Source organism: Gorilla gorilla, chromosome 5 (genome assembly GCF_029281585.2).
Source record: "Gorilla gorilla gorilla isolate KB3781 chromosome 5, NHGRI_mGorGor1-v2.1_pri, whole genome shotgun sequence".
Lineage (NCBI taxonomy): Eukaryota > Metazoa > Chordata > Mammalia > Primates > Hominidae > Gorilla > Gorilla gorilla.
Window position 1 is genome coordinate 63,111,474 of NC_073229.2, and position 14,740 is coordinate 63,126,213.

At 32.0% G+C, this 14,740-nt stretch overlaps 2 protein-coding genes across 9 annotated transcripts in view; one reads left to right on the forward strand and one right to left on the reverse strand.

Moving 5' to 3' along the window:
• SUPT3H (SPT3 homolog, SAGA and STAGA complex component) overlaps positions 1 to 14,740 on the reverse strand; it is a 557,715-nt gene that overhangs the window by 497,575 nt on the left and 45,400 nt on the right. Inside the window, exon 1 of one of the 3 annotated variants that reach the window (XM_031012450.3) lies at positions 4,881 to 4,970. The exons of the other annotated variants lie outside the window; for them this stretch is intronic. The gene's annotated coding sequence lies outside the window, so the exon portion shown is untranslated. Of the gene's footprint in view, positions 1 to 4,880; positions 4,971 to 14,740 lie in introns of those variants that run through there. 3 annotated transcript variants of the gene reach the window in all.
• RUNX2 (RUNX family transcription factor 2) overlaps positions 7,511 to 14,740 on the forward strand; it is a 344,752-nt gene continuing 337,522 nt past the window's right edge. For 2 of the 6 annotated variants that reach the window (XM_004044126.5, XM_063707640.1), the window contains exons 1-2: positions 10,251 to 10,467; positions 10,668 to 10,791. In XM_004044126.5, coding sequence (XP_004044174.1) covers positions 10,330 to 10,467; positions 10,668 to 10,791 — 262 coding nt within the window. In that variant the 5' untranslated portion in view covers positions 10,251 to 10,329. Of the gene's footprint in view, positions 10,792 to 14,740 lie in introns of all 6 variants that reach the window. The other 4 variants (XM_063707637.1, XM_063707639.1, XM_063707638.1 and 1 more) reach the window with 3 other exon arrangements.

Sequence of the window (14,740 nt, forward strand, 5' to 3'; positions counted from 1 at the left end):
AACACAATTTTTAAAACGGGAGGTTTTCAGGTGATGAGAGCCTCACCCTCAGGAATAGATTAACACCATTATGAAAAGGACTTGCAGGATCGGGAGTCAATTCCAGCTACATGACATACTGGAAAAGGCAATACTATAGACAGAGTAAAAAGATCCGTTGTCACAATCGTTAAGATAGTAAATTTATGTTATATGTATTTAACCACTATTACATACATGTATCAGTAAAAAGAAAGGGAAGAAAAAAATAGTTATTAACAGGGATTGTGGAGAGAGATGGATAGGAGGTGCACAGAGGATATTTAGGGCAGTGAAACTATTCTGGATGACACTGTAATTTTGGAGACAGGACATTATACATTTGGCAAAACCTACAAAATGGTACAACATAAAGAATAAATCCTAATGTAAACTGTGGACTTTAGCTAACTATAATGTATCAATATTGGTTCATCAATTGTAATTAAGTGTAGACCACCAATGCAAGATATTAGTAAGAGTAAACTGAGAGCTGCTGGCAGTGGCAGGAAGGTGAGAGCTTATGGGAATTCTCTGTACTTTGTGATCAATTTGTCTGTAAATTTAAAACTGCACTGAAAAATAAAGTCTGTTAATTTAAGATATTATCACTAATCAACTTTATAAATATTTCATGCAGTAAATAACTAAATAGCAATGCTAGAGTATACACCAACCAGTTGTATTGAATAATTCATAAATTATTTCAAAAATATGCCATCTTTAGGATTTCTCAATTTTCAAAAAACATGAATTTATAACTAAAAATGACAGGAGTCCTAGAGATTTAAAATAGTACCAAGAGATAGTGAAATAAATAAAGTAAATCTATATTAACCATTTATTATTAGTCAAGATTTTATTTCTCAGAGATTTTCCTACTACATGATCATTATATAACTTTAAATGTCAAAACTATTTTTAATTTATTAATTTTGGATGAAAATCTTCCCTACATAAATATTAAATATTTCCCAGTCTTTCATAAAAAAGTATGTTTAAAAAAATGTTCCTCTTGTCAACTAGTTCATTAAATTCCTACACTGATATCTTTTAAAATGTACTGAGGCAGACAGGGCAATCAATCTGCCCTCACATTAAATGACCCTTGAAGATGCTTTTTGGGTTTGTATATGTGTGTGTTTCCCTCTCAGACGAGCTATCTTTCTTACTGCTTGCAATGATTTATGTGTTTTATAATTAAATAGGTGTCTTATGTGTCTTATGATGAGTCTTATAATTAAATATGGGAGGTACAAACAATCACTTTGGAACTTTATCATAAATGCGAGCAAACAGGCAATCACCAGAGTTTGTAAGGCAGGAGGAAGCAGGCAGAAAGATTCCTCCTCCATAACAAAATTACTTGAGACATATTCTTACCGGTATATCTAATAATTAGAATTGCTTAAAATGATCATGGACAAAATAAAGTACACAATAATTTGAACTGTAAGCTGTTACTTAAAGCCATCCCATTTATATAAAACCTTAAGTGTTAACAGGCTAAAGATCTGAAATTCAGAGCAGAATACAAGCTCAATTTTTATTTACCAATAAAAATACATAAAATATTACTTTTCTTACTCAGTAGTAACCACCATCATCAAATAATACTCAAAGTCTACCTAATGTAGGTAAATCCTCAGAAAATGAATTTACTTTGGATATTATGTCCAATGGAAGATGCAATGACTGTTTCTGGAAATACATAGTAATATCAAATATAACTAGTTACTTTTTCCACTCAATGAAATTCAAATATGGATAAAACAGAGGGAAAATAGCTGATCATAGTTGTTACTAAGATTTCTGCTAAAATATTTCATGCTTAGGCATTAAACGTAGTGAACTCTAAAAGAGAGAACATTTCTGTGGATAATAAGTACATAAATCTTAACATCTTATTAGTAATAATGAAAAGTAAATAAATTAAATATTGAGATTTAAGATAATTTATAGATGGACTCTATTGAAGATTATTTGGATTCCACCCTCATCCTAAAAGGACTTTAGGGTGACACAATATAATGATTATACGATCAAGATGAACTTGCATGACTCAATTCAAGAGATGGTTATTACATACCATAGACACGATCTTTCACGTAACAATATTATTAAAAAAATTTCCCAATACTTCAAGAATTCTATTATAATATATAAATAAGAAACATGATCTTCATTATTACAAGTCATTCTTGCCTGTTCTATAAGAGGAGTGGACAAACCACTATGGCAGCTTCCCAGGGTTTTTTTGTTTTTTGAGACAGGGCTTTGCTCTGTCGCCCAGGCTGTAGTGCAGTGGCAAGAACACAGCTCACTGCAGCCTGCACCTCCTGGGGTCAGGTGATCCTCTCACCTCAGCCTCCCTAATAGCTGGGACCACAAGCGTACGTCACCATGCCTGCCTAATTTTTCTTTTCCATTTTTTTTTTCTGGTAGACATGGGGTCTCACCATGTTGCCCAGGCTGGTCTCGAACTCCTGGGGGCAAGTGATCCTCCCACCTCAGCCTCCCAAAATGCTGGGATTATAGGTGTGAACCACCATGCCTGGCCACAACTTCCTGTTTTTGTAAATAAAGTTTTACTGGACTTCAGCCATACTCATTTGTTTACTTATCATCTGCTTTCACAGGGCAATGGCAGAGTTAGGTAGTTAACAGAAATCCTATGGCCCGCAAAGCCAAAAATATTTACTACCTGGCCTTTTAGAAAAAGTGTGTCAATTCCTGGTAGGGCATCAACTAGTATAACACAAATTCAAAATTAATACTTTGTACGTAGGGACGTAGTCTTCTGATCATTAAAATACTGCTTGTAAAGTGTAATGTAGTAGTATAAACAATTTAGTAGTATTAGTACAGTTGTAGTAGTATAAATAATTTGGTAACAGTAGTACCATATAATAGTATTTAATGTAAATAAACTTTTTAAGGCTTTTATATATATATTCCAGAAGCATACAGCTAAGAATACACAAATGACATACCAATAACAGATGCTTGTTTTGATCCTCTAAAAATTTCTAGCCTTGAATTACCATAATACAAACTCATAATTCTTAAAGTTAGGATTTTCAAAAATATTTTACCATCTTCAATTTATATTTGCCATATATAAATAAACTGTGAAAACTAGCCATTTTTTTACTGTGAATAAAATTTAAAGAATAAAACTATAAATTAAAATCTAAAATTGCTGTATAGCCCAAGCTACTCATATTCACTCATTTTTAAAAATTTATTTATACATGAGTGAATTTTCCTCAAGTATCTGATTTCCATTTGAAATCAAATTTCTGTATCACTTAAACATAAAATGGTTTACCTTTCAGAATTCACTGTTTAAGCTGAAAAATGCCTATATATCCTTTACTTATATTCACCAATTAACATTTTGACACATTTATTTAACAAATGTATTTATTTTATGAATGTATTTAATTAAATTTTATTAATTCAGCTCATATCTCTTTTAAGACTATGGATATTGTACTATAAAAACATGATAGCATTATCACATCTAACTTAATACATATTCCATAGTATCGTCGCTATCCAGTCCATATTCCAAGTTTTCTCAAATATCCTAAGAGTGAACTATGTAGCTCTACTTTCAATCTAGCAACCAATCAAGTTTCACATGCATGTTGATTTCTGACAGGTAAGGACCAGATCTTTCTCTAAACAATCTATTTGTATGTAATACATTCTCTCTTCTATCCATAAACTTGTTCTCTTGAAAAGCGATAGGAACACAATTTCCCACTACTTACCTGCCAGAATCATTCAGCAATGGAAGGATATTGTGATAACAATAGGGAAAAACTGATTTTCCAATTATTTCTATAGAATCTGTTTTCCCTATGAAGCTAGAAAAAAAATTGTAATCTCACCTTAGATGGTTAAAACATATTATAAATAAATACCTAAGAAATATTCATTAATCATCAAGTAAAAAGTCTTGTGACCTCCCAGTTCTCAAGAAGTTTTAATATTGTTAATACTAATAACTTAATAAGAATCATGAATAATTATCCAATGCAGCATTTTATAAAAAGAAACAATTAACATTTTATAAAAGTCTAGAGTGATCTCTACTGGTCACTAAAAAAGCTAGTTTTAGAAAACTAGAAATACTTATTTTTAAACATATTCAAACAATTTCATAGTTCATTAAGCTGAATAAAGTTTTAATCATCCCATAAAAAGACTGGATAACATGTATATTATGCCTATGCATCAAGAAACAGACTTCTTCAGGAATTAGTTTCAATGCTTTCAAGCTTCTATTAAAGTGTAAAACCTACATTTTAAACAATGCTTTATTATACAAATATTATAAAAATGCATACTTTTATAATTTTCTAATATTAATATAATTAAAATATAAGAATATTTTAACATTTCTTTCCTGACTTCCTTAATCTTAAAAGTAAAATTAGTGCAAGTTTTCACTGCTATGCTTTCTGAGAAATTGAGATTTCCAATGGGAATACTGTCAAATATATAAAAACAAAAAGATCAGTATTCTAGCGCTTCATTTTCAATATATTTTCTATATTGTTAATTATGCTTGAACTCAAGGTATTTTCCAGCATAAGTTATACACAAGGCCTAACAAATAGAGACCTAAATCTGCGATCACCTTTACTGAAACCAATGAAAAATCTATACACAGTAATGAAACTGGCATGCAAATAAAAGAACTGTCAAGACATGTATTCCTAAAAATAAGCCTACAATAACTATTTTAAAGGCTGTGTGTGGTCTCGCCCATATATTTTGGCAAGATGCACTTTCTCCAACCACAGTTAGATTCATCCAAAAGCAGTGGCACTGGAGAGCCTCTGTCTCACCTGTCAAAGTTGAAGAACGTTGTTCCAAAGACCACCACGAGTCCATGGAGAAAAGCCACAGTGCTACAGCTGTTATTGATAAGCAGTTTCTAAAGGAGAAAAAACTTCAAACAATTAAGCAAATCATCCTTAATAGAGATACAGACAGACATACGATGATATTCATGTTTAAATTATGAGATGACAATTACTGTGCCGGTTGTGAAACAAAACACTGACAATTTACATACTGGAATGCTCAGAGGGGAATCCTTCATAAGTAACACTAACTTACAATCTTCTCTATTCTTCCTCTAACTAAACTTGTATACATTAGTTATCAATTCAAAAACTCTATTATGTTCGGTTAAACCTTCAACAACCTCCTTTATAAACCTCAAAATTCATCTAAATTATTAAGTTACTAACTTCATCAAAATTGCTGAAGTCTGACAGCTAACAGCACAGTGGATTAAGATTTATAAACGGAAACCTTAAATATATTAAAACCCGATTTTTTTAGATGATGCCTTAACATGTTTTTCAACCACATTATAAAAGCAGTTCACATTTTTGCTTTAGAATAACCTCCCTACAGTAAAGCACATAGACTGATGGAGCAAGCCATTAACATAAATAAAGAGCAAGAAAAACAATTACTTGAAAAAGAAATATGCCTCAGTGGACAATTCAAGTCCCACCCCCAACTTGGCAATAAAAGACATCTTAAAACAAATTGTAACGAAATATACATGACTATATTAAAAGTTTAGATAATGACAATGAATATCTCAAAATTTAACTTATTTTTCCAAGTGATAATATCCTCTAATCCTATTTAATACTAAAAGAGTTCAATTGAAAGAGAGGAGATTTTCCTTTTGTACCTTTTCCAAGAAAGCTAATATACAAAAGATTCTCATTATAGGACAGTTTTACCTACAGCCATGTTCCATAGCACAAAGTTACAGCAGTGCTCCAACATATACAATAATGTCCTACAGTTTCATTTACTATATTCTCTAAGTACAAAGGTTCTAAAAAGATTACTTTCACTTCTCCCTAGATACGTTAAATAGCATAGCTGGGATATTATTTTTCTTTGGTTTTGTCAGTAGCATGTTTGATATAAATTTTATTAAGTGGTAGTGTATGTAACATTGCATTGTGGGTAGTAGTTTCCTGCTTTAGTCTAGCCACATCCTCAGCTGTCATATGAGCATGTTTCCCATATTTTCTGCAAGTTCTCGCCTTTTCTTATTATTACAAAAATGACAGCATTCAAAGATGAATTGTTCTAATAATTACAAGAAACATGAATTACTTATACAGCTACATTAAACAAGTATGGATCACTCTGCACTTCAAAGAATAATCAAAGAAAAAAACAAAGTAATCCTCATAATTAAAGTGTTAATACTATGTGAACAATGTATTAAAGTAAATTAGCATAAAAGGATTCAAGAAACAATTAAAAACAGCTGAAAGAAATTAAGTCTCTATAATCAGATGCCAATACTATCTAACAACTGAGGCATTACATATTAGAATATAACAATTTGTAATGAATGTTAAGAGCTCCAAATCTACCGAGTATTCATTAGTGAGGATAAATGTCAATATCCCCTACTAGAACTTAAGAATCTACTTTGAGGCTGTATAGAAATGAGGGAAAAAAGGAAGAGAAACCAAAAAAGCCTGAAGGAGAAAGAAAGGGAAAGAGGAGGAATAGGGGAGACAGGTAGAGGGAGAGAGATTGGTAGAGGGAGAGAGAGAGGGAGAGGGAGGGAGGGAAGGCGGGAGAGATTGACTTAGCATTTTCTCTTCTGGCATCCAATTTCCAGATAATCTCACATTTAGACAGCTGCTAAAACTAATCAAATGAAGTTGTTCAAACAATCAGGGAAATGGTGCTAGTTTGGGTTTTTACCTGATCTAATTAACATAAACTGAGAAAAATGCTCTCATTACAAAAAGTACTACAAAACAATGCCTTGTATACATACACAATAAGACAAATGTGCATGCAGTTGTGTACATAAACATATACCCCATTAAACAAGGAAATGGAATACTGCACAGGCCCCATAATTTAACAGATGAAACTATACATATTTTACTAACAGAAGTAGTCAATATAAGGCCAAATAGATCCCGTGTAAGCTTAAACAGCTATACATCAAATCCAAAAAAAAGAAAAATTGTCAAAAAAAAAGTAAAATAAGAAACAGTCACATACCAAGATGAAACAATAAATTAAAAACTTCCTTCGTAAAACCTCATAATCAGAACATTTTAAGCCAAATTAGGACTTCTACAGTTTAAAAATTCCTCCATCAAACCATTTTCTCCTTTTTTTTTCAAAGAATTAGCAGCAAATAAAAGAATAGAGTTAGCAGCAAGTAAGTCTAAAATAATCCTTAAAAAATGCATAGAAATGAGCACAATATTGATAAAGTAAAACTAACGTATTAAAATATGATCATTAGTTAAGAAAATAAAAAATTACTCAAATGGTTACAATGAAGACACACATAGCATTTAAACACAAATACCTTGGTATTTTCAGAAGTTCAACCAATTCTAACACATTTTATTCACCACAAAGCAATGGAGAAGCAAGATACCAACAACTTTTTTTCTTTGAAATTGATTTCAAGATCAAAACTGTATTTCATTTCCGTGGCATTAAAGTATGTGATTTATACAGTATACCTAAACTTGTTGCTTACTTCAAAACAGCAAATACTAACATGTCCCCAAAGAGGATAAAATTTTATGGGTCTTTAAAAAGCAAAAATAAAAATAAAAATAAATCTGTGGTTCTCAATTTCTGATTATAACCATGGTATAAATCTATAATCAAGAGCTTTATTTGCATTGACTTTTCTAAATCAGTATCTCTTCACCACGTGTAGTAAGCTATTTCTAATGAAACACACTGTTATCAAATGTGTACCAATTATCAAATGTGCCCCAGTTATCATTGTTTTTTAAATTTTTACAACAAAGTAACATTTGCTCCAAAGAGGATATATTTTCATTTTAGGAAAAAAATTCATGTGGATAATGAATATACTAACTTAAAGCACATGATTTCACTATCTTTCTCCTGCTAGAATTTGATAGGCCTCACACAGGACAAAAAGTGCATATATAACAATATCTACTAAACTCTCATGTGTTAAGAATAATAATCCTGGTCCAAAAATTACATGCAGGAGGACTACCTGCAAAAAGTGAACAGGTAATTAAATGACAAATAGATGTTAAAAATTACTTAAATTCTTATCAGGTCCATTTGAAGAGCCAAAGTTTACATAAAGAAGATTTTAAGGAAGAAAATAGCAAAATGTTGGGTTTGTAAGATGTTTCAGTGAATGCTAATGTAGAAACTATAAGCTTATTTGAAAAGAAGAAAACCATTTGCTGATCATACTACAGCAGCTACCTACATATTTTCAATTAAGTGATTCTGCTATTATAGGTACACATGAAACTATGTTTGGAAATCCCACAAGCTATAAGGACAAAACCCTCCTTTTGTTTACTTTGGATACTAATTAGAGATACACATAATATGGATACGACTTATTTATAAAAGAGAAAACATGAATAACTGCATGTTAAATGAACGCTTTTACCTTTCAATGTAAAATCTGTTTACACATACAATAAGGCATGATAAATCCATAGTTAAAATAAAACACCAAAATGTATTTCTGGTTTTTTATCACTAAAAGTTTATTCTGAAAAGGTTCTGGACATTTGAAAAATAAAGGACTAGAATCATTCCCATACCCTACCAGTGTATTTTGGGAAAATCAAATTTTCTGTAAAGAAACTTATGAACATATTTGTACAGTTATTGTGATCTAATATGAACCAAAAGCAGATAAAGAATAGCACTAGGAAGAACACAGGGATATTTTAGTTCTAACACCCTCCTGTCTCCCTAGCCCTTACCTCCTTGTACATTCCAAATAATCTTTTGTAATTCACTGTCTCCGCCCACCCCATTTACTTTATGCCACTCCTAGTTACTGTCACACTAGGAAGAAGTCTAACATGCAGATTTAGAGTGGCATGGATAAATGGCAAAAAAATGCCTAGAAAATTGGTCTGTTCGCCTTTATAATTTTTGTTGAAAAATACTCCATCGCTCCCAACTGATGAAAACAGGAAGCTCTATTCATAAATATAAAATTCACTGCCTATGATATATAATCATCCTAATAAGAAAATGAGTTCTATACATACTTGTCCAAAGGGGCAAAAAAGGAGATAGTTTCCCAAAGATGTTTCCAATTTTCTTCTGAATCAGAATTAGCAAATCGAGACGACTAACATACTCTGTCTGTGGGCATTATTCCTTACTACACACAGCATTTTGTAATTTATTTCAAAGCTTCCATTAGAAACAAAAAAATACATAGCTTCTGTTAACCCACTCTATTCTAAGCTCATAGTATCAAATACTGAACAATCTACATTATAACATAAGCATTTTACTTTATAGAAGATCTGCTATCAGAAACTCTATTAATGTCTAAACTACTTAAAGAACTATATAAACTGAATACACTTCCATGAAAGACAAAAAATATTACAATCATAAAGAAAACTAAGATTCATCCAATAAACTATATTACAATCCCTGTCATTCATTTTTTTAAGATCTTCAAACTAGGCATGAGATAATGGTATACATGAAACATTACATTTAATCTTTAATGTAAAGGCCGCCATCTAATAGATTGATAATAAACTAGACAGACGTGATTTAAAATTTGTAAAAGAATGCCCAGACTAACACTTTCATGACAGCCAATTATAGTCAAGCCTAGCAAGCAGTTTGCAACCAAACCTTAAGGTAAACTTTTTTTTTTTTTTACAATGAGTTACAGATTCACAAGTTTAAGAAGACAAGAAAAAGGAAAACAGAAGGAATCCAGCCACCCAGCAAATATGAAGCAGACCCCAGAATGTGATACAGTCCAAAGATGTGAATTATTGTAAATCATCACTGTTGTTCAGAATTTCACACAGACTCTTGAGCCAATTTTGTTCATTCTTCCACAGACACAATAATGAACTAAAAAGAGGAGGCAAAAAGGCAGAGGTTGAGCGGGCAGTAGAAAGGAAAGCCCTTAACTGCAGAGCTCTGCTCTACAAATGCTTAACCTTACAGGAGTTTGGGCTCCTTCAGCATTTGTATTCTATCCAAATCCTCATGAGTCACAAAAATTAAAAAGCTATATCCTTCTGGATGCCAGGAAAGGCCTTACCACAAGCCTTTTGTGAGAGAAAGAGAGAGAGAGAAAGAGCAAGGGGGAAAAGCCACAGTGGTAGGCAGTCCCACTTTACTTAAGAGTACTGTGAGGTCACAAACCACATGATTCTGCCTCTCCAGTAATAGTGCTTGCAAAAAAAAGGAGTTTTAAAGCTTTTGCTTTTTTGGATTGTGTGAATGCTTCATTCGCCTCACAAACAACCACAGAACCACAAGTGCGGTGCAAACTTTCTCCAGGAGGACAGCAAGAAGTCTCTGGTTTTTAAATGGTTAATCTCCGCAGGTCACTACCAGCCACCGAGACCAACAGAGTCAGTGAGTGCTCTCTAACCACAGTCTATGCAGTAATAGTAGGTCCTTCAAATATTTGCTCATTCTCTTTTTGTTTTGTTTCTTTGCTTTTCACATGTTACCAGCTACATAATTTCTTGACAGAAAAAAATAAATATAAAGTCTATGTACTCCAGGCATACTGTAAAACTAAAACAAGGTTTGGGTATGGTTTGTATTTTCAGTTTAAGGCTGCAAGCAGTATTTACAACAGAGGGTACAAGTTCTATCTGAAAAAAAAAGGAGGGACTATGGCATCAAACAGCCTCTTCAGCACAGTGACACCATGTCAGCAAAACTTCTTTTGGGGTAAGTGTTACCATTTTTAAAATCCTGTAAGATATGAACCTGTTAAACATAAAGGTATGATTCTTTGATAAACTGCTAGCTTTTCCAAATAGTATATTAAAGATCCTAATTATGCTATCTTGTTGCATTAAGAATTGAAAAATGAAATTTCTGTATATATTTGCATTTGGTATCTGTAATGTATCTAATTTTCAAAGTAATGACTTGAAATAGACAAAATTAAATTATCTCACATTGATCAAAATGTTTTCTAGAGTTATAGAGGTGAGGATATGAAAACAGTAAAAGAAACAGTTTAATACTCTCATTAACCCTCACCAGAAGAAAAGTCAGATCCTAAATTAATCAAAGCATTATAAATTATTGACTCCGGCAGCTCCCAATATTTGAGCAAACTTCAAAAAGGAAGCATTTTTACAAAATAACAGACCACAGAATTATCTCAACGTTATGGTCTACCATGTATAACACAGAAATAAACCTGTAGTACAGTTAACAGTTTAACCAGCTCAACTAAAAGAAATCTACTTATAAATTCAAACTGTATCCTATCTAAATAAGTTTGTTTCTAAACAACTTTATATAAGTATACATTCAGCTGAAATAAAATTATGATAAGCACATCACAGCCATTTTTAAAAGATCTTTATAGTTGCCCAGGATATTAAAAAGTTCATGGAAGTATTTTAAAACTTACATGCAACTGCATTTTTCTATGTAATTTTAATTTTACATCTACACACTGTTATCCATAGACCTTGTTATAAACACACAGCAAACACTGAAACGTCTAAGATTCTTTTAATCACATTCTTGGACCTACCAAAATGAATAACTGCTGTTTAGTCTCATGAAAAATAAAGCTCCATAAGGATACCCTGTATGATTTTTAAAAGCCACAACTATTAAACCATGCTGGACTTTAAAAGAAGTAGGCATAATCTTGTCCCTTAATATTTAATTTCAAGTTACTGTTGATACAGATATGTAAATGACTTTAACATTCATCAGCTGATGTGTTATTATAGCAAAATATCTAAACACACTTACAAGATTCTCTTTATGATGTCCAACATGTTCCAACTACAAGGCAAGTTTTCAAAAATTTTTCTTATATCCATTAAAATAAACCTTCTTGCTGTGTACATCTATTATTAACTCTGCTTTTAACTTACAACTAATGACTGGAGTTTCCTTTACTCCTCCTACTTCACACATTTTAACTGGATACTACTAGAGGATCAGTCTCAGTTTAGGTCAAACAGAAATAATTAAACCTGAAGGGAGAAAAAATGGTTTCTCTTACAGGGTGAGGAAATGTACCTTGTATTTCACAAAAAAATGTAAAATTGCTGTAGTGACTCCCTCAATAGCTGTAAGTGGGCCCCCTCAGTTATAATATATACAATATAATAATCACAGATTAATTTAAAATTTTAATGATGGGTACCAAGTATTACTCTAAAAACTTCTATATTAAGGAAGCAGGACATAAATACAGCTAGACTACATTACAACACATAGCATAATTATAGCTTATACATCAAAAGTTTTGTTACTACTACCCAAGAGATAAAAGGAAAAAGAATAGTTAAAACTACTGTTACACAGAGGGATAACTTGAAACAGGGATAACAGAGATATCAGGGAGGGATAACAGAGGCAGTTAAGTTACTCTTTCACGTTATCACTCTGTTTAACTATTCATTTTAAACACATTTTAAAAACCAGATCAGGAACAACACAAGTTTCAAAAAATTCTTCGGTATTAGAAGTAAAGTTATCATGAAGAATATGTTAAAATTCTCACAAAGAATATATTAAACTGCTTCTTATTCTATCATAACAGGGATCTTATACTTCTGTAACATTCTTAATAACTATTCAAAATTTCCAAAACTTGACAGGATTCTAAGCAAGGCATGGTAGTGAACCTTTTTTTTTTTCCAACATTACAACCAATTCTTCCTCTTTTGAAAAGTGGGCTGCACCTTCCCTCCCCGCCAGCCCCTAAACAGTATCTTGAAGCCTGAATAGAGAACTTAACGTCAACCCACTACCTCAGACTAATTACAGGTGAGTAGTGGACATCATGTATATGTTATCACATTGCAAACATTTCCCCATTCTATAATCTATGCAAAGCCTAAAACCTCACTTCAGGCTTTAGATTTTTATATAATGATTATCACCGCCACCTAATGAAACGTCTTAAGTATGTGCCCCAATTTTGTAAAATAGTTAAAAAGAAAGTTTAGGATTTTCCTAGGTGAGGTACAAAGCACACATTAACAACTGCTTCACCTCAAATACAATGAGTGGTGTGTGTGTGTGCGCGCGCACACACACGCTAGAGAAACAGAGTATGTCTGTGTCCTTGATCTCTCAGCATACTTCACTTTGAGTTAATCAAAAATTTTCAGTCTGTACTACTCAAAATCTGTCCATCATTTATCATAAATATAGCTTGCTGAAAATCACAGATGTGACTCATAGAGTATCTTAAAATTAATGACTCATGAAAATATATCAGCTGACTGATTATCTACATAAAATCTTTGTAACTGCTTGAACATGATGTGTGAACACTGATTTCCAAAACAGCAGTTGTGGTCCATATCAATAATATATTTATAGTTTCAAGATTTAGTAGTGACAAAGTTTTATAGCCTCTTTTTAAAATACAGAGCTAAATTCCAAAACTAGGGAGCAGAATTACAAAGTTAAGAACAAACACAGAAAATCACTCTAACACATATCAAAAGCTAAAAATGTAAAAGTAATTCCCAAAGACTCATATAAATTATTTTAAATTATAATAATCCTAATTTTACATTACAAACTGTTAAAGATTTTTAGTTTTTATTTTTAAAAGATGTTTTGAAATCTAAAACACTGAAAAGAAATTGTGGAAAAAGATCCGGCTGGTCTGTGTGACTCTCCTGATCAATCCGTCTCTATATCACAAGGCATGAAATATACATGATTACATTATGATATATTTTAGTTATTTTAAAAGAACAAAATATTAATTTATTCAATTACACTCTTCCAGCTAACAACTGATAGTTTGACTTGTTTAAATCAGTCATGCTAAAGTTAAATTCAGTAAGATAGAAATGTTCCAGTTTGTTAAAAGAACACTGAAATATTTGATGGTTAAATAAACTGCAGGGGCGGGGGGAGCTAACTCATTGAAGGCACTAAGATTTTATCAAACACACAGAATTAATCTTTATTGAATAGAACCATTCACAAATCAAAACTCACTGTACTCCAATACTTTAAAGCAGCGCTAATCAATTACAAACCTTTTCTAGTGCTTCAAAATTCATGTGCTTTCAATTTTACACACTGGTGGTCCTCAAGTACTGTACTGAGGCTGAGTTAAGACATTCTGTATCACAACTTTTTTTTTCAACAAATATTCATCTAGAGGGCTTTCCCCCTCCCCCCGATTCAAGAGCTGCTCACATGAAAACTGTGGTAATATTTTTATACTGTACTTCTTTGTTGAAGCAAAAGGTTAGGGGTTACCTAAATACCTCAACTGTATATATATATTTTAAAAAAAGGAAAAGGTAAGTATTCATAGAAAAAAATCCAATGGGACTATATTATTTATTTTTGCATTTCTCATGATTAATGATGCACCCGTGCATACTTGAAAATTGACGGCAAAACAGGGTAACATCTCAAATCCCTCTCCAAAGCATACAAATACCAATCTTCCATACTGTTCTAACCTTTGTTCTAGGATACTAAGATATGACAACTCTAAGTCAATAGTGAAGTCATGCAAAAGCTCATCAAATGCATTAAAACTGCAAATACTATTACCTAACAAAAATCTTTAGACATTTTTATATGAAGGATTCACCAAAACAGTCTACCTCTATAGCATCTACTAAAAATATATAAAAACATGTGACCAAATAGACAAATGCCA